This window comes from Betta splendens, chromosome 9 (genome assembly GCF_900634795.4).
Source record: "Betta splendens chromosome 9, fBetSpl5.4, whole genome shotgun sequence".
Lineage (NCBI taxonomy): Eukaryota > Metazoa > Chordata > Actinopteri > Anabantiformes > Osphronemidae > Betta > Betta splendens.
In genome coordinates this window covers 4,255,617-4,277,345 of record NC_040889.2, presented here as the reverse complement: position 1 = coordinate 4,277,345, position 21,729 = coordinate 4,255,617, and the positions used below count along the sequence as shown (strand labels likewise).

General features: G+C 44.0%; 3 protein-coding genes and 1 long non-coding RNA gene across 12 annotated transcripts; 2 read left to right on the top strand and 2 right to left on the bottom strand.

Moving 5' to 3' along the window:
* Positions 1 to 1,257: 1,257 nt before the first annotated feature.
* On the bottom strand, positions 1,258 to 7,681 carry pfkfb3 (6-phosphofructo-2-kinase/fructose-2,6-biphosphatase 3). 3 transcript variants are annotated; one of them, XM_029160435.3, is made up of 15 exons: positions 7,455 to 7,679; positions 5,744 to 5,872; positions 5,551 to 5,647; positions 5,393 to 5,459; positions 5,237 to 5,311; positions 5,095 to 5,151; positions 4,886 to 5,010; positions 4,598 to 4,805; positions 4,361 to 4,507; positions 4,184 to 4,288; positions 3,939 to 4,068; positions 3,721 to 3,848; positions 3,458 to 3,643; positions 3,300 to 3,322; positions 1,258 to 2,390 (listed from the first exon to the last, which is right to left on the bottom strand). In XM_029160435.3, exons 1-15 carry the CDS (start codon positions 7,531 to 7,533, stop codon positions 2,384 to 2,386), a joined length of 1,563 nt encoding a protein of 520 aa, XP_029016268.1. In that variant the 5' UTR covers positions 7,534 to 7,679; the 3' UTR covers positions 1,258 to 2,383. The 3 variants fall into 3 exon arrangements, with proteins under 3 accessions (XP_029016268.1, XP_029016267.1, XP_029016269.1); XM_029160436.3 differs by lacking the exon at positions 1,258 to 2,390 and adding an exon at positions 2,404 to 2,837 and having other exon boundaries at positions 7,455 to 7,681; XM_029160434.3 differs by lacking the exon at positions 3,300 to 3,322 and having other exon boundaries at positions 7,455 to 7,678.
* LOC121202442 (uncharacterized) lies at positions 7,524 to 12,164 on the top strand. Its single transcript, XR_005898033.2, has 2 exons — positions 7,524 to 7,661; positions 8,164 to 12,164. It is a non-coding gene; the product is annotated as an uncharacterized LOC121202442 (long non-coding RNA).
* rbm17 (RNA binding motif protein 17) lies at positions 10,330 to 16,833 on the bottom strand. Its single transcript, XM_029160463.3, has 13 exons — positions 16,675 to 16,833; positions 16,274 to 16,411; positions 15,982 to 16,098; positions 15,284 to 15,450; positions 14,977 to 15,092; positions 14,582 to 14,632; positions 14,123 to 14,261; positions 13,716 to 13,867; positions 13,457 to 13,507; positions 12,436 to 12,512; positions 12,238 to 12,336; positions 12,085 to 12,157; positions 10,330 to 10,631 (listed from the first exon to the last, which is right to left on the bottom strand). The coding sequence occupies exons 2-13, from the start codon at positions 16,394 to 16,396 to the stop codon at positions 10,528 to 10,530; spliced, it is 1,269 nt and encodes a 422-aa protein (XP_029016296.1). The 5' UTR covers positions 16,397 to 16,411; positions 16,675 to 16,833; the 3' UTR covers positions 10,330 to 10,527.
* Positions 16,834 to 17,375: 542 nt separating this feature from the next.
* LOC114861383 (uncharacterized) lies at positions 17,376 to 21,284 on the top strand. Of its 7 annotated transcripts, none has more exons than XM_029160517.3 (8): positions 17,376 to 17,574; positions 18,120 to 18,320; positions 18,921 to 18,962; positions 19,119 to 19,175; positions 19,861 to 19,953; positions 20,055 to 20,144; positions 20,261 to 20,348; positions 20,449 to 21,284. In XM_029160517.3, exons 1-8 carry the CDS (start codon positions 17,502 to 17,504, stop codon positions 20,525 to 20,527), a joined length of 723 nt encoding a protein of 240 aa, XP_029016350.1. In that variant the 5' UTR covers positions 17,376 to 17,501; the 3' UTR covers positions 20,528 to 21,284. The 7 variants fall into 7 exon arrangements, with proteins under 7 accessions (XP_029016350.1, XP_055367390.1, XP_029016353.1 ...); XM_029160516.3 differs by having other exon boundaries at positions 17,377 to 17,574; positions 19,858 to 19,953; positions 20,264 to 20,348; XM_029160515.3 differs by having other exon boundaries at positions 17,377 to 17,574; positions 19,858 to 19,953.
* Positions 21,285 to 21,729: the final 445 nt, after the last annotated feature.

Below are 21,729 nucleotides of genomic sequence, written 5' to 3'. Positions count from 1 at the left end.
CGGCACAGCGTCCTCAGAAACTGCACTCACAGCTGTTATGATGGAGGCCTGGAACCAGAGGCTTTGACCTCTCGGATAGCAACTCTACAACTCTAAAAGTAATTATTTAGGTCATATTGACGTTTTATAACATTTATAGATGTGATGTTGTCACATGAATGCTCAGAGAATAAATAACAGCAAGTCAAGTGAGTCATTCACTAAACGCCCATATGTCATGTTAAAGTAGTTTGCGTGAGTTTATCGCCAGCTGATGCAACATACACTACTACTGAATTGTCTATGTCCATCTCATCAGAATCATCAAACCTATGCTCTGCCTCCATGGTTAGACTAAGCTAACTCTCTTTCACTCTTCTTCACACCTGAATCCCAAATATTTACACACACCTTAGGAATTTAGGATTAATTGTAACAAAGACATAATTAATGAACTTTAATTCTGTTTACAGTTATCATATTTTATTTTAATAAAAGAGTTTGTAACAGGGAACCCAGGTAATCTGCAGCTGTTGGCTTGTAAACCTGCTTATTATTGCCTTAATATAAAGCCTTAAATAGAGTTAAAGTGTTTCATCTAATTTTGATGCTACTTTGCTGTGGCCTGACGCACTGATTACACACATCTGTACCATTTCAGTGACACTTTACACACAGACACAGCTCTGCAGTACAGGTAATAGAAACACTAAACACTAAGACAACCCCATGATAAACTACTTGACAACGTGTTTACATATAAAGCCAATTGTTTTATTCATTTCATATCGTGTTGTCTTTTAAGACATCAACACAGACACAAAAATTAGCGACCAAGTAGTTGCAACTGTTCTTTGAACTGAGTGAGGGACGTTTCCAGTAAAGCTTCACTTCAAGACTCAGGAAACAGCTTCTCCTTCAGATGGAAAACAGCTAAAGCCACCACGTTATGTCTTAATCATAAATAGTCTTAACAGATTGAATAAATACTTACTTACTTTGTTATCTTTCTGCTTAAAGTGGCACATCTGGTTCCGTTCGGACGTAAAGTTGCTAGAGCCAATGGGACCCAGGCATCGGGGTCACGTGCTGAGCGCTGGCCAATGAGATCTAAGCCTATTCGGTGGTTGTCAGGCCAACGGCACCAGGGGAGAACTTCGCATAATAGTTAGTTAACGCGAGATGAGGACACAAACCGTCTGTTTTAATTATGAGTAACCAGTAAAAGTCGAAGAATATTTAAAGGCTGTGGTTTAAAGACAGCAGCTGACAAAACACTGTATTTCATGTGGAGTTTATTGGCCGTCATTCAAAACTACATAATAAATAAAGAATAGAATAAAACATTTTACAAAAATGGTTCAAGTATCTCAATCAAACAGGATTCACTGAGAAAGAGAGAAGCAGCAGCATCTTCCTCAGGTTTTGTCCTTTTCATTCAATCCCACACATTAGTACAAATATGTACACACATACACGCTTTCTTCAAAGACGTCCACACACACATATTATTAACAGCACGCATCGTTATAACAAAAATATAGGTGTTCAGATTTGTGTGTAGCAGACTATGACAGCAAAATCAACAAAAGGAGTTCCCCCATTTTTGTTAAAACACACTACAGCACTTAAAAATGAAACAGCAACAAAAACAACAAGAAATTATAAATATCCAAACTATAAAAATGCAAATATGAATATGTGCAGTTGTTAGGAGAAAAGTGGTGCTTCTTCTCAAGCAGTCAAGTCCAGAGAAATGGCAAGAGAAGCCGCATCAGGCGTGCCAAACAAGCACTACAGGCACTCTAGGGCGAGAATCACCTCCGTTACAGTGAAAAAAAAACACAGTGACATATAAATAAACCTAAGGTAAAGATTTATCCCCCAATGTGCAAAATATATTGCGTGTTATGTAGCGCGTGAGCATATAAAGGAGTCGGTAAAATCATGGCGCTCTGATACGTAAAAAAAGAGAGAGAGAGTGTTTACAATGTAAACAATAAACTACATTGTTCTGTTAATGAACACAAGAATTTGATGAAAAGTCGCATTTGAGCGTTAGATTCTTCTGGTTTCTCAATAATTACACCAGAGAGCCGCTCAAGCTGTTAGATGCAACAGCAGTCACATTTTGTCTCATTCAGTCTGAATAAATTATACGTAAGAGGGTTTTTGAGTGTTTCCCAGTTAATACAGAAAAAAGCGCTTCTGACACTGGAAAGAGCCTCTGCAACAACAGCAAATCGTCCTTCACCTCCACCGGGTTGGTCCTTGGAAATGTACAGGATTAGGAAGCGTTGGATTTTGTTTGGTTGTTTCCCTGTGGGGCCGTGCCGGCGATCCTCTGCGTGGCCACCTCATTGGCAGGGCTGCAGGACTTCGTGGCGACCAGATGGATTCCTCTTCAGGTTCTGCAAACACACCATAACATCTGGTTACCAGATGCCAACATCATAAAAACACAAGTGCATTAACATGCCCTGGCTCAATGGCATATTCACTCATAGTGAAATCCTCCAATTAAGCGCCTATATTTTTTGTCTCATTAAAACATGACTGTGATGTGAATTAATAAGGTTCTAAATGAAGCCATACTTAATAGCTTATATACTATTCAGTGCTACAGCCAAAAAACATCTGAGCACATTCCATTTCTCTTGGGAGCTCAGTGGTGGCTGCTATTAATTGCAAAAGTGGTATGAGGAACGAATTTTAAAAGACATGTAAGTGATCTTCTTAAAATTCACAGTGAACAGGAAGGCTGCTAGCAGAACTGCGAGGCAACTGTGAAGCGCCAGTGCGTTTACCGTTGGAGGACTAAGACAGAGACCACTTTTAGATATTGGAGGAAGATGCGTCTTTAAGACGGGCTCGAAATAAGCACCATGACAAGGACAAGGACCTTTAGCGGGAGTCAGTGGATTACAGAAACAAGCAGACTGTGGTGACGACAACAGATAGGAAGCCTAAGCATGTAAACAGAGAAGTCAGATTTCCCTATGAACTTCCCTATGAACAATACTGTACAGAGTCCCCCCCCGCTCCCCTTTCCCCTACCAGGAAACTGTGCTGGTACTGGTAAATATTAAGCCAATCGAGTTTGGAAAAGTACAGACCTAGAGTTCAACAATGTTACAATGTAGTGTTGGCACAAAATATCTGTTTGCTGCCAGAAGTTACATAACCAACGCGGCCTGCCTCTTATTGTGACAAAAGAGCCAGAGCAGTCAAATGAGAGAAGTGACATCACGGAAGCACAAACAAAGCCGCAGAGAACAGGAAGCAGGGCGGACAGATACCAGACTAGAGCCGATACTTACAGGCAAACCTTGCCCAGCCAGTGCTGCGGGGTGCAGATGGGAGCAGGCGGCAGAGAAAAAAGAGCATGAGTGGACAAACAAAAAGTGGAAACAGCAGGAGGAAATGCTTTCTACAGAGGGAGCGATGATGTCATGAATATAATAAATACACGCCTCACCTGACCGGCCAGAGAGAGGGGAAGGTGAGACGGGCTGCACAGGGCCAGCGACGACACCGAGGGGATCTCGCGGAGCGGCGCCTCGTCCAGGTCGACGATGCGCGGCTTCTTGATGTTGGACTCGGGGCTGGTCAGGGGGGTCACGCTGTTCCTCCGGATCAAGGTGCCGGGGCCGCGCTTCACCTCCTGCGTGGAGGGCGACGCATCGGTCAAACGTTGCGCGCCATGCGCTTTTAGCCTCAAAACAGGAACGCAAGACTCACCTCTGGCCTGTCTCTGTGAGTGTTCACTGCCTCCACGTTCAGAGATATGGACTCCACTTTGCACCCGTAGGCGACCGGGGTGAGCTTCAGCACAGTGTGGAGGGGACACCTCAGGTAGGGCATCTCATCTGCAGCAGCAACAGGACATCAGAGTCAATAGAAGTCATTATAGTGTTACGGAACGGAACCCATGGAATCGTGGGAAGTGTAGTATCCACCTGCACTTTTATCCAGGAAGTAGGCCAGGAGGCAGCGCATGACGGCTTGGTGGCAGATAACCAGGACGTTCTCCTGTCTCTCCAGCTCCATGATGACTGGCTCCACCCGCTGGACCAGGTCTTGGTACGACTGCAGTTCAGAACATCGGGTTGCCCGTTAGGTTACTTGGCCCAAAGGCACGGCGGCTAAATCCAGATTAAACTGGGCTGTGAAGCTGTGTGGGTGCGGGTGGTGTGTACTGCACCTCTCCGGCGGGATAGCGATAGTAGTATTTATCCTCGTCTCTCAGCGCAAACTCCTCCGGGAATTTCTCCTTCATCTCGTCATACGTCATGTCCTCGCACACTCCCTACAAGAGAGCACACGTCAGTTTGCCGGCACCCGACTGGACCGCGCGGCCTCGCGGGAGGGGCACACTCACGGCGTCGATCTCGTTCAGCGCCTTCCACTGCTCGTACGGGCGCCCCAGGTGCTCGGCCGTCTGGATGCTGCGGCACAGCTGGCTCGTCCACACCTTCAGGTCCTTCAGCTGCTGCTCCTCCACGAAGCGCGCCAGGGCGGCGGAGAACTGCGGCAAAGCAGGGGTGACGGGGTTAAACACCTGGAGGTTAGTTCTGGGCGTGTGGCGTTCGGGCCCGATCCGTGGCGGCGCTGGTACCTGTCTGCCCCGCGCCGAGAGGCCGGAGTCGCCCCCCAGCCGGCCCTCCGTGTTGTCGGTGCTCTCTCCGTGCCGACACAGGTAGATGGTCCGGGGCTGGACGTGGCTGTTCATCAGGTAGTACACGATCTTGCTCTGGATGTGGTCCTGGATCCGGTTGACGAGGAATCGCCGACCCACGTCGATGACCTTGATGAAGGACAGGTCCCTGGTGGAACGGAGGACAGCACACACGCAGGTTAATACTAAGTACGGCGGCGTGCGGGGTTTACACCAGTCACCTATCACCTGTCGTGCCGATCGGGGTCCAGGGGCTGGTAGCTGCTTTTGTAGCATTCAATTCTCCTCTGGAAGTCCAGCATGGCGTCCGTCTTGTTGCAGTCGCGGTAGTCGGGACACGACACCTTCACTTCCTGCCCAGGGAGGGAGACGGACGGCGTTAGACACCTGACGCCAGGCGGAAGTCGCTTGGAACCGGGTAACTGTCTGTGACTCACCATGATGTTGGATGCGATGACGCTGGGGTCGTCGCACACAGACTCGATGAAGAATATCTGGAGAGAGGCAGAGAAAACGTTGACGACTACATCTTTTCATGACGTCGGTCGCGTGCTTTAGGTCAGCAGCAGCAGCGCTCACCTTGAAGCCGTGCTCTTTGCCGAACTTCAGGATCATCTCCCGCCGTTCTCTTGTCGTGTTCGTGGCATCGAAGACCTGCAGGAAACCGAGCAGGGGTTTGTCAGATAAGAGTAATATTTGCGGTTTTGTGATTAAAGCGTGACAGGAAATACTCACTGCTACTTGGCCTCCCTCTTCCTTTAAGTAGGACCTGACATCCCTCAAGGCTGCTAAGGCACACTGCCTGCAGAACAAAGGCAGTGGACGCTTATTGTCTTCGTTACAGTTACTAAACCTGAGGGTTGTGCTGTTAAAAGTGCGCGTGTGTGACTTACTGTCTGATTTTCAGAGCACACTCATTGTCGGGCTTGAAGAAATCATAGGAGCTGTAGTTCTTGACCGCCTCCCTGCGGTACTCCCCTACGTTGAAGACTGAAAGAGACACGAGCAGAGAGAGAGTTTGCGCATGAATGCGATGCGACGCAGAGCGAGCGATCGCGCCGCGCCAGCGTCGGGGGCGCGCACTACCTTTGGTGGGCGTGCCGATCCAGTTGAGGTAGCGCGTGAGCTTCTTGGACGTGTACGTCTTGCCTCGCGCCGGCAGGCCCACCATCACGATGACAGTGGGGGGGTTGGCGAAGTGGGGGGCGCCGGCCGCTGCAGGGAGAAATATAATAAAAGAAACCATTAAAAACGCTATTTGAATTGGAACATTATGGCTGGAGCAGCAGCTGAGACAGAGACAGGATTAACGTGTTCGACTCCTGCAACCTGAGAGCTGACACGGATATCACGGACCCACCCAGAGCCGCAACCTGCCTGAATCTATTCGTCTCCCACCGGAGCCACGGCATAAGCTCCATTTCAGCCCCACGCTGGCACGCTCCCAGCGAGCACGTGTCCACGCGATGCCACCCGACTGGCCCCTCATCTTCCACGCCACTGCGCCTCTGACCCACTTCTGTGCACTATAAACTGGTCGACCTCAGCCGGGAGGGGATGCTTTCGCTTGAACTGCAGCCCCGCCCCTCGCGTCAGAGGCTGCAGAACCCTCACCGCGTGCACAACTTGGATGTGAGGGCTCTACAGCTGCGCGGCTCCTTTTCTCCCTCCATCCACGCAACAGTTCGATCGCTCGGTGCCCGGCATCTTATTTGCACGTCCTCTCCGCGCAGATAATCTTGTTTACGCACGAACTGTGATGCTCGATTGAAAAAAAAAAAAAAGTTGGAGCGCTGACTCTTCTACAGTACGGGTGTACAAAAAGTAGCGCATGCCCCACGGAACCTCTCTCTCTCCTATACAGACTCGATCTGGGGCAGAATTCTGAGTCTGACCGGGAAAATATCCCCCAGCACCAACCGATTTTCCACACCACCGATCAATAAACTGCAATATCTCCACAATAATCAATGAAGCAGAGGGAGAAATGAGCATTCTGGCATTTGGCTGAATCAAACTCATGTTAGACATGATAACAAAAACCACTGTTTTTATACATTAGACCAAATTTCCTTTATTTTAATAATAATTATTAAAATAAGAAAAAATAATTTCATGTGTAAAAACCCAATGAACCGCGTCTAGGAGCAATCTGATGCTCAGTATCAGAAACATGTAAGTGCGTCATTTTCCTCTTGGTGGTTAAAGTGAGCAGAAAACAAAAGAAAAACCGAAAGTAACCGACGGTAAAATTCCCTGTTATGCCTCGGGAAACACCTCATACCAATTATAATAACTTGGTATTTATTTTAATGACGTCCTAGCTATCCGTTGGGGATAAAGACCCAAATAACAGCAGCAGGCTCGCGCCACGCACACGCGCTGCCGGAGACCAATCGAATGGTTCGGCGCGGTGCGTTTGGGGTGGGGTGGGCACTGTCGTAACCATGGCGACCGGAGCAATGGCACGCTCCTGAGGAGAGCGTGACGTGCGGTGCGTGTCGATGAAGACCCCAAATCAGATGCGCAGTCAAACAGGTGGAAACTAGCTAAACTATAAGACACCGTGATTCAAATCTAGCCAAATTCCAGCATGTAAAAAAGAAACACACCCCAGTTTCCCCGCAGCTATTAATGCGACACTTTATAGTTTTATTACGGAAGTATGCTGTGACGTCCGTCAGTAACGTGTGAGCCGCTAGCCGATAACGTATCGCACAATTACTTCCTGTAACAAAGTACCACATAAAATAATTACACAGGAATACTACAAATAATATTAGGTTAAATGGTTTACCTCTCCGAGGAGCCGGCTTGTCATCTTTGGTGGGAACCCAGATCTTTTGGATCCTGTTCTGGGTCAACTCTCTGGGCATTCCTTGGAGGATCGAGATGGCACAGTACACTGGAAGCGAGTCGCTTAGATCCCGGGGAAAGAAGCGCCTGAATACAGAGCTTGTGGCCGACGGCTGTTCCGAGCACGTTGAGCTGAGCTTATCTGCCGGTGAGTGGCACACATCCGCTATTTAACCCCGCCCGGCCGGGAAACAACGTGACCGCGAGGATGAGGCGCACACACAAGGCACACACGCAAAGACGGAAACGGACACAGCGCCGCCCTGTGGAGTTCTGTATTAGAGCTAAAATTTATATAAATCTAGTATGAAACTGTTACGTTTGCTGTTACGCTTGTACAATTTTTATTAAGATGCGTGGATTATTTTAATCAACAGTTTGTGTTAAAACTGTACATTACAATATTTGATAAAACAATTTCTCTGTATCGTAAAAAATGATTATGATTTAGTCTAATATTAGGAATAGTTCGTTTCTAATACTTAATGTTTAAAAAGTTAACTATTAATGCCAGTATATCTAATTATATAATCCTAATCTTATTTATTCACTAAAAATGGCAAATGCGTCAAACTAGATCTCCTTTCTTTATTAATCACGCGTGTTGCAATTTATGTTGTAATAGCGCCAATATTTATTGCACCTTTTAGATTTTCTGCGCTTTCCCCACGTCGGGATGCTCTGACACTCTGCGACCCTGGAGACGTGCGGATCCTCACATCACCAGCGCTCCTCAGACTCTGGCAGGCGGAAGGTTTGACTAATCGCCACCAGTCAAACCAGATGATGCTATTAGACATTACGTTGCCTTGAACGACGTCGTTCTCTTGCCGCTTGTGTTTTCTGAATTACTGTTTGCTTTGTCTTTGTCACTTTGTGTGACTGTGGACGCCGTGAAAGGATCAGCGCTACGATGATATTAATACCCGATTTTAGTTATTGTTACTGTCTGCGGTTTGGCGGGTCAGGAAGAGAGAAACAGTGATCCTTTCCGTTTGCTTACATCCCCTCTCACACATCTGGTCTTTCCCACTGACTCACAAGACTTTGAAGTACAAAGGCAATCATTTCAGCTTGAACGCACAGAAGTTCCTCCGTGAATTAAATAAATATGGGATCATCTTGTAAGGTATTTCATGAACTGCAGATGCTGCAGTAGAAAAATATAGTTAGTGATTACAGTATTATCATTCAGAATAATTAAGCAACCACTGCTGCTCTGATTCGTAACTGCTTTGCCTTGTGCTGAAATTCCTCCATTAGCTCAGTTGGGACTTGCACTTGGAGAACAGTGTGAACCTTTCAACCTTTCCAAAAGCGTGATTCTTCATGTCAGTGAATTATATAACACAGTTGTGTCAGTAGTCACCTATTGGCTAATCACCTGAACAAAATGTAACAGCAAGACAAAGAAACGCCCAGCATCATAACCTGAAATCTTTTACTTGTTGCTGCTTTGTTAGTTACAAAAAAGTCGCCTTAAAATAGACTTTGATTCAAATTGGGCTGCGACTAAGCATCAGGTAATTAAAATTATATTTGTGAAGAAAACACTTAATTAAGTCTCCGGTCTGTAGTTTAGGCGTCACCTGATGACATCATGGGCAAGGTTGTTTCAGTCCTAAGTTTTGCACACCTGGCAGACGTATTGTACACCTGGAAGACATTTGGACAGGAGTCTCACACAGGACCACAACCTCTGTAGCATGAGCAAACATGACATTATCTGAGCTGAATGGATTATGTCACCTGTCAGCTTCAGGTATAGAGATACTGACTTACTGAAGTGCTTGAATGACTAGAAGTCAAGCCACTTTGTGTGGATCGTCACATTTCCGGATGTTGTGCCATGATTGACTCGTTTCATAACAGGAAGGACATAAAAACAGCGACATACAGGAGTGTTTAGATTTGGGTTTGACTGGCAATGTAATAATTTATATACACTATTATAATACAGGAGCTTCATTCTTATTGCATTCTGCTATTCAACCCTGTATCTTTACAATCATGACTGCGACCAAGATTTGTTTAGCTGAGTGGATTTGCATGTGGGACTTGGCTTGTTTTCTGGACATGTCCACATCCGATGGCCCTTTCTCTTCCACCGTGTCTCATGACCCCTTCGACTTTGCGTCAGGCGAAAGCACTGACAGAATCACATCACTTGCCCAGGACCCGCTGTCTTTAATTTGCCTGTACACACTCACACTCAGTGACGCACGCCACAACGACAGTCTCAGCTGTAGCCAAAACAAAGGTGCTTTAACCTGATTGCCACATTCCTATTTTAGTCCTTTCTTAGCTGATTAAACAAAATTTATCTCACTCAATAAAAGTTATTCCCTTGACCTTTGACCCCTGCAATATGAATGACAGAACCATTATAACTGGGTTTCTCTAGGCAGCCTGTCTTTCTGATCTGAATTAAACATCCTCCTCTGAGATCCTCCTGACGCTTTTCAGTGGACTCTCCAGAGTACCTTTGGTGCACTTACATAAGTTCTGAATGAGGCTGGGGCTGTGTTCACTGTCCCAGCCCCTTCCCATAATCCATCACAGCTAAATTAGGACTATGAGGCTCTAGGGATGTGTTACCGTCACTGTGGAACCTGTTATGTCAGACACAATTTAGAGGAAAAAGTAGGTTTCTTGGATATTGTGACTGAAATGATGGGCTTGTATTTATGATCTTGATGGACAGTACTTGTAAGAAATATTTAGTTCCTAGTCACCATCAATAAAGCTCATTCCTATCATTGAAAAGAACTCCAGAGAACAAAAGTCTTTGCAAGATCAATAAACAATACAATAAATTCCAGAGTTCAGCAATTTTATTTTGACAAACATTTTTTAATCACAGGGTGGCAGAAAAGACAATTATCTATTTCATGGCCAAGTCAACAACACATTCAGACACTTCAGCTAAGGAAGTATAAAAAGATTTATGTACAAGTGGGTCGATGATGCATGTTCATAGTGTCTGGTGACTCAACCAACTCCTGGGTGAAACATCAGACCTGTTCGCCGAGGTCCAGAATCCGAAACTTGTCGAGATTGTAGAAGCAGGCCTTGACAACCCTCCCGCCAAAGTAACGTCCGTTCAGATCCACCACAGCTGCGGAGGAGACAAGACAGTTGAGGTCAGACCGTGTCAGAGCACAGAGATGAACCCTCTGACAACAGGATTAGTATGGCAACGGTAAAGATAACATGACAGTAAATATGTCCGTCAAAATAGCAACGCTTTCCAAGAATTCATCCAGTCAACATGATGGCTCATGTTGACTCATGAGCTGTGGTTCCGTTGTTCCTTTATTACAGTGAGCAGAGCCTAAGGTGCTGAAAATATGCAAGTTTGATAACACCTCAGTCACCTAGGCTTTTAATAGTTCAACTGTTGGCAGTGTCAGAATGAAAAACAACTCTCTGATCCTCCTGGAAAGGACATTGTTTTTCTAAGATTGTTGGTTGTTTATGTTTTACAGGCAGGTAAACATCATCCTATAGAGGTTCAGCTCTCCTCCCCTTCCTATCTATTTCCCGCCAAGTAAACTAAGTAGAGAGTCACAGCCTTTGACCTCTCTGTAGAGGTAAGGAACACAAAGACATAGATTTGTATGATCATATGCATCGAGTCAACACAGGACCATACAGTGCTACACGTCAGAGCGATCCTCAGCAGCAGTCTGTATCCTTCTTGGAGCCCATGGCCCGCTTTCTGAGAATTGTGATGCAAGTCCGGCTCCATCGGTGCAGGAAGCGGGGCCAGGCTTCTGACAAACGATTCGACTGAAAGCACCGAGCCGCAGAGTGAACATGTCCGTCAAAACAGTAAAGCTTTGTAAGAATCCGTCCAGTCACCATGATGGCTCGTGTTGACTCATGAGCTGTGGTTCTGTTGTCCTGTTCGTCTCCTTTATCACTGTGAGCAGAGCCTAAGGTGCTGAAAACATGCAAGTTTGATGACACCTTAGTCACCTAGGCAGATGCTTTTAATACATCGACACTGTGAAACAAACTGTCAAGTAAATATCATTCTATAGAGCACGGGTCTCAAACCGGTTGCATCGAGGGCCAGTGTCCCTGCTGGTTTTCCAGCTCTCTGCTGATCAACTTGATCAGGTGTGTCAGTTGGCTTTCCAAGCTTGTCTTTGACTGAACATACTTGGTCAAGTATCCTTCTTGGAGCCCATGGCCCGCTTTCTGGGAACTGTGATGCAAGTGCGGCTCCATCGGTGCAGGAAGGGGGGCCACGTTGGGTTGATGGGCCACGTGTGATGTAACGCCACAGGGAGTCGAGTCTCACCTTGTTTCTGATCTGGGCCAACTCATTTACAACGAGGACAGTCTTTCACCCACATTATTGGAGCAGTTACACAACAGTGGCACCTGAAGTTTTGAAAGGGACTGAGCGAAGACAGAAACACTCTGGAAATGTCTGACTTACAAATGTCTGAGTACAGACTTTATTATGTGAGCTCCATGGAGGCAGGACCAGTGGGCGTTGCTGTATAGACTCAAATGTCTGGACTGCAAAAAAAGAACACCAATAGAAAAGAAATGCTGACCTTTGATGGCCGACTCCACTCTTTCGAACTCTAGGAATATCCTGACGGCTTCATCGTCCAGAACATCAGCAATCTGAGAAGCAGTGAGAGCATGAATTTGTGTTTGTCCCGTTTGGTTACTTCATGTGAATCCAACATAGCCATGTCTCTCACCTCAAAAATAACACACTTAACCACTTTGCCATATTTCTCGCACTCTTCTTTTGTTTCCCCCTCCAGGTCTTCGTCCACCTCCCCTCGGCCCACCATGTTCTAATAGAGACAAACACTAGATGCTCTTCACTGAATTTCACTACATGTTCGAGTTTATAGTTTATTATAAACATTTGAATGTATGAACTTTTGACGTACCCGGAGTAGGACTACTTTGGTTGGGTTTTTGAGGATCTCCGTTAGTGGATTTGCATCGGATTTCTTGGACGGGTCCACTGGGTGGATGGAAACAGAGGAAAGGTCACTTTTTGTTCTCTCTCCCCATAAATATTCACACACAGTCACTTGGATGGAGCAACTTGTGGTGGTAACAATAGATTTTATCGTCGCTGTTCAAGTGGTTTCAATACATGCGAGAAATGAAACAATTCAATGTCTCACTAGTCACGTCTGGCTGTTTTCAGCATACTTTCTGCTGATACTCTGAGGCAAACAGAACATGCTGCTGAAAAGAAAAAGAATTTGTAAACTGTAGATGGGTCACAGGTGCAGTGGCATTGTTGGAACAACTGAATGTTGAAAGCAACAGGATGTTGGTCAAAGTAAGGAGTTAAGAACAGCACTCATTAGAAAATTTAGGTTTCTATAAATCTGATTCAATCAGTTCCTCTTTAAAAGCTTAATTTCTAGCATCGCAGTTTGTAAAATAAGGCACACTTGTGCTGCATAGCTTGGTATTTTAGTAGGCGGATAGAGGTAAAACAGAAGATTTTAAACAGTGAAATGAATCCTCTACATATGTCTAGAGCAATGTCACATAAGAGCAACCTGTAAAGTTAAAAAATATAATAAATAAATCAATGAAGCAGGGATAAGCCTACACTGGGCCATCTAGTGGCCACAAACATGACTGCTAGGGAGATTTAAATCTAAGTTAAGGCTAACAACATGCAATAGGTGAAAGAAATTCCAAACCAAACTCAAACTGTTAGTTAAGTTACAAAACAAGTGCAGGCTATAGACTTGGTAAAGTATGCAGCTACTAACAAACATCCCATAAAAAACAACATGCAAAACGATTTACTGCAATATAATATCTTGATATGGGAACAGATAAACACATGGATTGATAAAAGACATGCAAACATGCACACTGCTAGGATGAAACATGACAGCGCATTCTGCAAATGGGAGAGAGAAAATGGGAGTGGAGGCTGACCTGCAGCACCTCCGACCGTAGTCTCAGCAGCCCCTGGTTGGCTCGACCCCGCTGCTCAGCCGTACATGGAACCGCACACATGTAGAAAGGAATCAAAGATAAAAACAAGAGTACAGGAATGTGCCAACAACGTGACAGTTGAAAGTGGCACCACTGATTACTGTCAGAGTAAGAATACGAGTATAATGTTTGGAGAAAACAACAGAGAAACAATTCAATTCATGCGCAGCTTAAAGTGAAACAAAAGAACCACGCTTACGCTTTTCTGCAGCGTCCCCTATGATGATCTTGCCACCTCTCTTGCTGGTCTTCTCCACAGACAGCGCTGTACTCAGGCCCTGCTCGTGTTTCCCCAAGCCCTGGCCTTCTTTGAAACCATACTTCTGCATAATCTTGTGGGCCACTGTGCCCCTGTGTGGAGAGATGAGGACAAAGTTGGGTATAAACGACGAACACAACGAAGTTGTGATGTTGGCCGCCACTGTTTGCTCCTTCTTTCAATGAGCAATCAGTTCTCAAACATGTTTTCCCTTTGAATTTATGGATGATATGTAAAGCTGAGGAATCAACATTAACTGCAAAATAAGTAATGACTTACATTTTTAATCTTAAAAGAAAAAAAAAGTGAGCTCAGATATACAGCCTGTGAGTTTATGTTCCACCCACCCCATGTTGGCCAGGAAGGAGCTGGTTGGTCCAGGGGGCGATCGGGGCCGTTCTGAGTCGTCATACATAGGCGGAGGGATGGCGGCTTTTGCACCTCTGGAAGGACGACTTTCATCCTCATAGGAATATGAAGAGGTTCCTTAAAAGAAAGACATAAACACTGATGACATGTGTAGCTGTAGTATGGAGCACAGATAGAGCCTCCACTCTAGCGCAGATGTTCAGTTTAACTAAGTCAAAGCAGCTCAAAGACAAACTAAAGAGGATATTGTTTGGTTGAGTACGAGAATCAAATGTCCTAAAGATGTGAAGGTGCTACCCTCTGCTGGACAAACACTTTCGGACAAAATCAAGCACACAATTTACATATCTTAACCAAATCCTGACAATTTATGTCCCGGTGTTTTTTGTTGTCCAGTCATTTTCTTTCATCTGCCCTAACCTGGAACTCAAACTTACCATCTCTGTCCACAAGTGATGAAGGAGGAGCAATGGCTGCTCCACCCATGCCTAAAAAGCGAAACAGAGGACATTTTTTATTTTATTTGAAACATATAGACTGTAAGATAGAACAGCTGACCGTATGGCCTCAGGTATTTTTATCACCACGTTATTACGTCAGTGATGTTGAAGTGTGGAAGTGTGAGCAAAGTATTCAGTTGCCATTGAACGTCATACAAATGCAGCTGACCAGTCTCTGCTTCCAAATACCAAATGTAGACATAACAAAAGCTGACAAAAACTTCCAACTAATATCTGGAAGGTGCAAACAAGTCAATGTTTTAACAGAAAAGCTACAAATGTTTTGTTAACTAGATTTTTGATTTGACATTTGAGCTTTGAGAAACACTCACTTCTTTTCCTCCTCTCTTTTTCATACTCCTCCTCCTCATCGGAGTCACCCTCTGCTGCTGGGAAACGAGAGAAACCACTTGGAGCTGCACCACCCTCATGTCTGTCTTTTCTCATCCTGCAGAACAAAAAAAAAGTTCCACATCAAATATCCGATTAATATGGGTTTATATGGAAGAAAACAAATGTTCCTGTATTTTCCTCTGCACAAACTTGTCATTTTTTACATTATTATGTTATAATCTAATTTGCATCATCATCTCACATTTATAATCACAGATTGCACAAATTAAACATGCATGGCAGTACTTTTCTCTCTCTTCAATTTCCTTCTGCCGCTCCTGCTCCCTCTGCCTCTGACGTTCCTCCCTGTGTCGTTTCATCACCTTCTCATAGTCATTGGGGAACATTGGGTCATACTCATCGGCGAGTGGGATCAGCACGTCGCCAGAAGTAAAACCACTGGGCACTGCATCCTGAAGTACCCACACAAAAAGACAAAGATATTCCCCATTAATGCATGTTTTGATCAAGAATGTATTTTATGAAGGGTTTATAACTTTTAAATTGTTTGTGCAAGTGACTTATTAAGAAAAAATATATAAAACAGTGGAATGTGAAATGACAATTTGTCAACTCCAACATGTAAACAAACTAGCACAAAACATATGTCAAATCCTAGGGACTAGGATTTCAAGCATCTTTTGTCCCATTTAAGGATAACAAAAACTAGAAGATATTCACCAGAATATACAGCCTGTGTTTTGTTCTGGTTACAGCTCTCCACCAAACACTAAACTCATTTTAGCAGCTCACGCCAGTGAAAAGCATAATAGGCAATCACGAAGGGGTGTTTAAAGTCCATAAACTTGCCAATACAGGAGCAAAGCTGGCAGCACTAAACACCAAAATGTCACATTCACATGTACATATTCAATATCATCATTCACATTCTAATAATTATATAAGCAGAGAAGAACAAATGATGCTCCCTGTATTAAACCAACCTTTATTCCAGCAGCTGCATGTGGAGGAGTATCTATGATCTGTCGCTCATCACTGGAGCCTCCTCTCTTCAGATCAATGACGGGTGCAAGGACAGTGGTCTGCTTCATCCGCTGGGTCTACACACGCAAGCATATTCATATTCATATTCATATTCACACACACACACACACACACACACACACACACACACACACACACACACACACACACACACACACACACACTTAGGTTGGGCATTCTCATTATGTGTTATCTTTTCATGCCAAATCATTGTACACTGTCAACTCGTACCTTGGCCTGGGTCAGAGCAGCCTTCTTCACCTTCAGCTGGGACTGCAGCAGCTTGAAGTTCTTGGACCATCCTTCGGTCTTGCTGTCATTTGTGGCCACGCCGAGGTCATCGTACAGCGACATTGCTGCTTCGGTTACCTGCAAACACACACACAAGCACTGATTCCCTGCTATAATACTTAACATACGGAAAGTGAGCTTGAGACGCTATAGCCACGTATTTGCAGCGGTATAAGCGGTTCACTTACATACATGACCTACCCTAATATGAATATAGCACATACATATTTAGTTAGGCTAATAACTAGCAGGCTTGAAGACAAGCTAACCTAGCTAATCAACGCTAGCTATATTTCTACATAATGTAAGCTAAATTCTAACACAAGAGATGATAAACCTACCGTTTCTGAAAAAAGCGCCTACAACATAAAAAAAGGTTCAACTGCACATTAAATAAGCCTCTTGGTTCGTCCTCATTGAACGTGACGGAAGTCAATGCGACGGCAACAAAACCGAAGCGCGACAATCAACGACATTTTGGATACATCGCATCTTATTGCGCCCCCAGCGGCGGGAGGGCTCGCTGTTGATTCCGATCATACTGCTGCCTGTCAATTACTCTGTTAAAACGTGTTAAAACGTGGATAAACATTTGACACAAATATGCTCTAGTGTATATTTTGGACGTAGATATCAGAAAAGACCGGGCTGCGTGTTCAATATTATTAAAATAGAAAATTAAGCTGAAAATTTGGGAATGAACTAGAATGTAAATAGCTGATGAAAAAAGCAAACTGTTTAAAATCCTGCAACGCAAATAAAACGTTTAACATGTTAGAAGATCTCTTAAACGACCTTCATTGTATTTTATTTGTTATTACTTGTTATTTAATCATTAATTTGTTTCAGTGTATTTTTTCTCCATATATAGTTGTTAATTAAGCTTACTACAAACAACAAATTATTTACATACGTATTGCACAAGGCTCATAAAGTCTATTAAACAATTATAATATCGATTAAACATCATAATATTGAAGCGAAATTATTTTCATAAAAACATTAATCACTTAAGAGCACGTGATTGGGAGGCGGGGCATTGCGCGACACTGGTGAAAGTGAAAGTCGAAGGTTCGTCTTTAGTAGCAGCGGCACAGGCTGATTCTCTCACAGTGAGAATGGTCGTTCCTCCGCGCAATTCTCTCCACGAACACGCTGGAAGTGTCCGATGGGTCCGGGTGCGCTCTGGGTCTCCGTTGTGGTGGTCTGTCTGCTCGGAGCGGCGCGCTGCTCCCCGGACGGTGAGCACCGACTGACCTCGGGTCAGCCACCGATGAGGGAAACGTTGTCTTTGCTGTTTTCGTTTCCGTCTTGGCTGCAATTTAACATGTCTTTGTTTGTGTCACTGCACTCAAAGCGTCATACAGGATTTATATTATTGTTAAGTAATTAGACATAGATCTAAGATTTAATAAGATTTTAGATTTAATATTAATAGTGAGTCATTTTTTCAGCTCATTTAATAGTAACAACATGATAGATCTTTACATATTTGCGCGCGGTCGACGGTCGATTGTTTGTCAGGGAACGTATCAGCACATATATTTCTTATCAGATTCCCTTCGACTTGCAGTTTGACCATCCCCTACTCACAGCATCAGGAGGCTGGAGCATTCTCTCTCCTTTTTTGAACAGTGTTATTGTGTAGTTATACCTAAGCCAGGTCACTGAACCCTACACGATTACCTGTCTTTTATTTGTTTCTTGATTTGTTTTTGATCAGCTGATGAGGAAACATTTCCATGTCTGTCTGTAGATCCATCCTGTTTTCTATTTTTTCTTACAGAAAAAGAGACTTGTCCCTGTCCAGACATTCCTTTGAGGCCTGACACTCTGCCTCCCCCCCAGGGATGCTTTCCAGTTGGCCACCGTTTTCGTTACAAGTGTGTAGAAGGCAAGGTGAGGAAAGCGGGAACCTCAGATCTCACAAAATGCAGCCAAAGTAAAGGCAAGGTATCCTGGACTGATGCCAACCTGGAATGCATAGGTAAGATTCATTTCTTTACATAATCTCATGTCATGTTTAACTATTGGGCATAAGACTCGGTAACTTATTTCAAAGGGGAGAAGTGTCCCTAGGTAAGAAAGCAGTGCACAGTTTTTTTAAACTAGTGAAACCGGTGTTTCGCGCAGAAGGAAATTAAACTGTGGAAGACTATGCAGAGGAAAGGAAAAATACTTGCAGTGGCATGTGTGATCTTTAGGCAGTCACCTGCAATGGTCCATGTTCATGTGTGAAACCACAAAGAAAAAAAGACTCGAGGCAGAGATGCTGTGTCGACCACATTCTTGGCAGCGCCTGCAGACAAAAAGGTGTCGGTTCCAGGGGCCCAGAGTTGTGGCCCTCCACGATCGCTGCGTACCAAATTCCTGGGCGGAGCCATTTACTGTAAAAGACTTGGGACCAAGTTTCCCGTGAAATAGTGAGGTGGAAACAAACACGATACTCGGACGTTAGGGGCCTCTGAGTCAGCTGTAAATGTGGAGAGAGGAATTTCAGGACTGAGGTCATCACAGCAGAGAAGGTTCAGTTTCAGTTGGTAGGTGATTCATAAAACTGTCCAAACTCTCATTCATTATGTTTCAGACGACCCAAAAAGACCCAAACCAACACAGAGTGAATTAACATGTAAGTCGATCTTATTGTATCATTAAGGGAAAATTAACCATGATGCACATGTTTATATGCGGGTATTACATTACATTACAACACAAACAAGCCAAAAGACTGCTGTGTACTTCTCTTATCGTGTGTGAGCTCAACTTGGTCTAATCTAATTTCCAGCGGCTCACACGCCTAGTCCTCATGACATCATGACCACCATCATTAGCAGCACAATCTGTAAGTCCTGTACCTGCATCAACTTTGGTCATGCAAAACTAGTAATAGTATTATTTTATTTAATAATCCTACTTTGGTCGCACTAATGACTAATATTAACAACAAATACTAATATTACAACTTAAAAGTACATTTTAGCGATAGTAGTGGTAGTAATATGGATGATAATGTCTCTTTTTGATACTCGTATTCAAGCTATGTGTCATCTGACGTCATCAACAGTGAAGCTGTAGCACAATTCTTTTGCTTTTTATAACGTCTACGCGTCCTGTCTTTGGTCTTATGTCTTTAAATGGATGCATGCATGAATGCTGGGACGTCGCGTCAGCATGTCAGCATGTCAGCATGTAAAAAGTTTTTCGTGTATTGTGTGGCCACTGAGCCTATGTAATAAGGTTGAAGAGAACGTGCTTATGGAAATGCCCAAAGGAGTACAGTATGTGTATATAAAGGGGGAGAAGAACTAACAAAACCCTGTAGTCATTCGTGAGCAGCACGTCCATAATTAAGAGTCTTCCCCAGACCTGCACTCCAAATCAAAACACGTTGGTTTCTCCACCAGTGCATTTAATGAGTAGCGGTGATGGTAGGATAGTAGTAGTAGGATTATTGGCACCAGGAAATGCAGTCATGTAGTAATCTTAGGAGTTTTAGTAGAAGTTATCTGTTTTCTTATCAACAGCAGCTTCCACCAGTACACAGATGACTCCCAGTAAGAGTTTCTCGCCTTCAGAGCTGACTAACAGCACAGAGTCGACCACAGCCTCTCACTCACAGGGTAAATCATCTGATGCTTAAATCTTTTGAAGTAATACTATGCTGTAACTGTAGTAATTCAACTACAGGAGCATTGTTTTAGTACAGTACTTGTGGTTGCAGAAACTATAACAACAGCCCTGACAGATCGTACGACAAGTGCCTCAGCCACCACCGGTGCATCCATCAGCACAGCACATGCCCCTCGTTATGGTGAGCTTATGATACTGGAGCAGTTCCTTTACCTGCAAGTCTTATGGCTTTAATAAAAGACATTTATACTGTACTTGAATTGTACCGAGAGATAGACAGTAATTGTGCTTCTCCAGCAGGCAAAGAAGCAGCTGCAGGAATCAGCTGCGTTTCACTGGTGATTATCTGCGCTTTGATCGGATTCAGCTTGTATTTTGTTAGGAGGTAAATTATTTTTCAATATAATTGAGATTTAATTAAAGATCTTCAGCCTTCAGATGTTGGTAGATTTAGCTCAACTGATCATGACATACTTGTTTTTCAGGAGGAAAAGACAAAACCTCTCACAGGAGAAACCAGAAGAACAAGTGGCGATAAATTGCATCAATGGACTTCCTGAATGACACTGTATCAAGTTAAATGAAGGTCAAAGGGGTCGCGCCCAATGCGGATTATTAGATATCGGCGCCACAGGACTGGAAACGAAAGCTTGTGTGCACTTTCTCCACTCCGGACAGTGAAGATCTCTGGCAGTTCCAGGAACCCTCAGCCGAAGGTTGACTTTATATGTCAGTTTTTTTTGTTTGCACACAAGAGACTTGTGAATAAATATCTGAACTATGACGTTATCACATCACATTTTGCCTGCTTAAACAGAACGGTGCTTTCCCCACCCTCCATCACAAACATTAATTCTTCATAAACTCTCCAGTTCAGTATTACGTGGGAGTTTTGCTGACTTCTAACCACCTGGGCCGTGCCCCCACATCTAACAGGTCTAGTGTGTGTGAGGGGGGATTTTAATAATTACACACAAGCTAATGCTCTTTGGAAAATTCTGCGCTGCCAGGAAGAGGTCAGCGAAGCTCTTTGAATAGAGAAAACATTTATTTATAGACAAAAATGTTAATAATAAGTCCATTAAAAAAACACCAAGTACAAAACTACTTAGAAAATGACCTGAGTTTCCCCTGTGGCTTTGGTCATAGGTTAAAAGAGGAATTGATGTTTCTTTCTGCAGATGCAGCACATAATGACTCAAACACTCACCTCTGAACATCTTAGAAATCATAGTCTGCAAACTCTTTGCCTTTCCTTGTAAAAATGACATGTACTGTTTTTTTATGGCTGTGATAATAAATTATGAGTTGCTTCCATGAACATGTGTAAGTTTATAACAATGGCTGGCTTTGAATATTAAAACTTGTGCATACCAACATTCCTACTTAACAGCTAGTGTGTCTCTGAGTCCTGCAGACATTTAGACGTTCACGGTTTAGTTTTTTTGGACTGGATAACCCACAGATTCCAGAGTGTTGTGAAATGAACCATGCCAACTGAAAAGCACAACCTCATCCTGTCTTAGCAGAAAGCGGAACTTTCCAGTGGGAGAAAGCGTTAAAATGTGAATATGAAGGTCCAGAATTGGAAATTAAGGCTTTAACAACAAATGTATATACACACGTAGCACGCATCATACTTCTCTGCCAAATGCTGACTACTATCCCTGGAATGAGGACATTTTCCTCAGGAATAACAGCTCTGTTTGATAGCAACCGGCTCTGGGGATTGTGCAATAGTTGACAGCATGTTTGCTATATATCAT

Excerpts from the sequence above, each read along its gene's own strand:
- pfkfb3 (XM_029160436.3), bottom strand. The coding sequence starts at position 7,533 with ATGCCCAGAGAGTTGACCCAGAACAGGATCCAAAAGATCTGGGTTCCC. Across the intron at positions 5,312-5,392 it reads AAGAGGGAGGCCAAGTAGCA|GTCTTCGATGCCACGAACAC; the intron begins GTGAGTATTTCC and ends GGTTTCCTGCAG. Across the intron at positions 5,152-5,236 it reads GCAAAGAGCACGGCTTCAAG|ATATTCTTCATCGAGTCTGT; the intron begins GTGAGCGCTGCT and ends GCCTCTCTCCAG.
- rbm17 (XM_029160463.3), bottom strand. The coding sequence starts at position 16,396 with ATGTCGCTGTACGATGACCTCGGCGTGGCCACAAATGACAGCAAGACC. Across the intron at positions 16,099-16,273 it reads CTGCTCTGACCCAGGCCAAG|ACCCAGCGGATGAAGCAGAC; the intron begins GTACGAGTTGAC and ends TTGCGTGTGTAG. Across the intron at positions 15,093-15,283 it reads GAAATTGAAGAGAGAGAAAA|GATGAGAAAAGACAGACATG; the intron begins GTACTGCCATGC and ends TTTGTTCTGCAG.
- LOC114861383 (XM_029160515.3), top strand. The coding sequence starts at position 17,502 with ATGGGTCCGGGTGCGCTCTGGGTCTCCGTTGTGGTGGTCTGTCTGCTC. Across the intron at positions 17,575-18,119 it reads GGCGCGCTGCTCCCCGGACG|AAAAAGAGACTTGTCCCTGT; the intron begins GTGAGCACCGAC and ends TTTTTCTTACAG. Across the intron at positions 20,349-20,448 it reads AGCTTGTATTTTGTTAGGAG|GAGGAAAAGACAAAACCTCT; the intron begins GTAAATTATTTT and ends CTTGTTTTTCAG.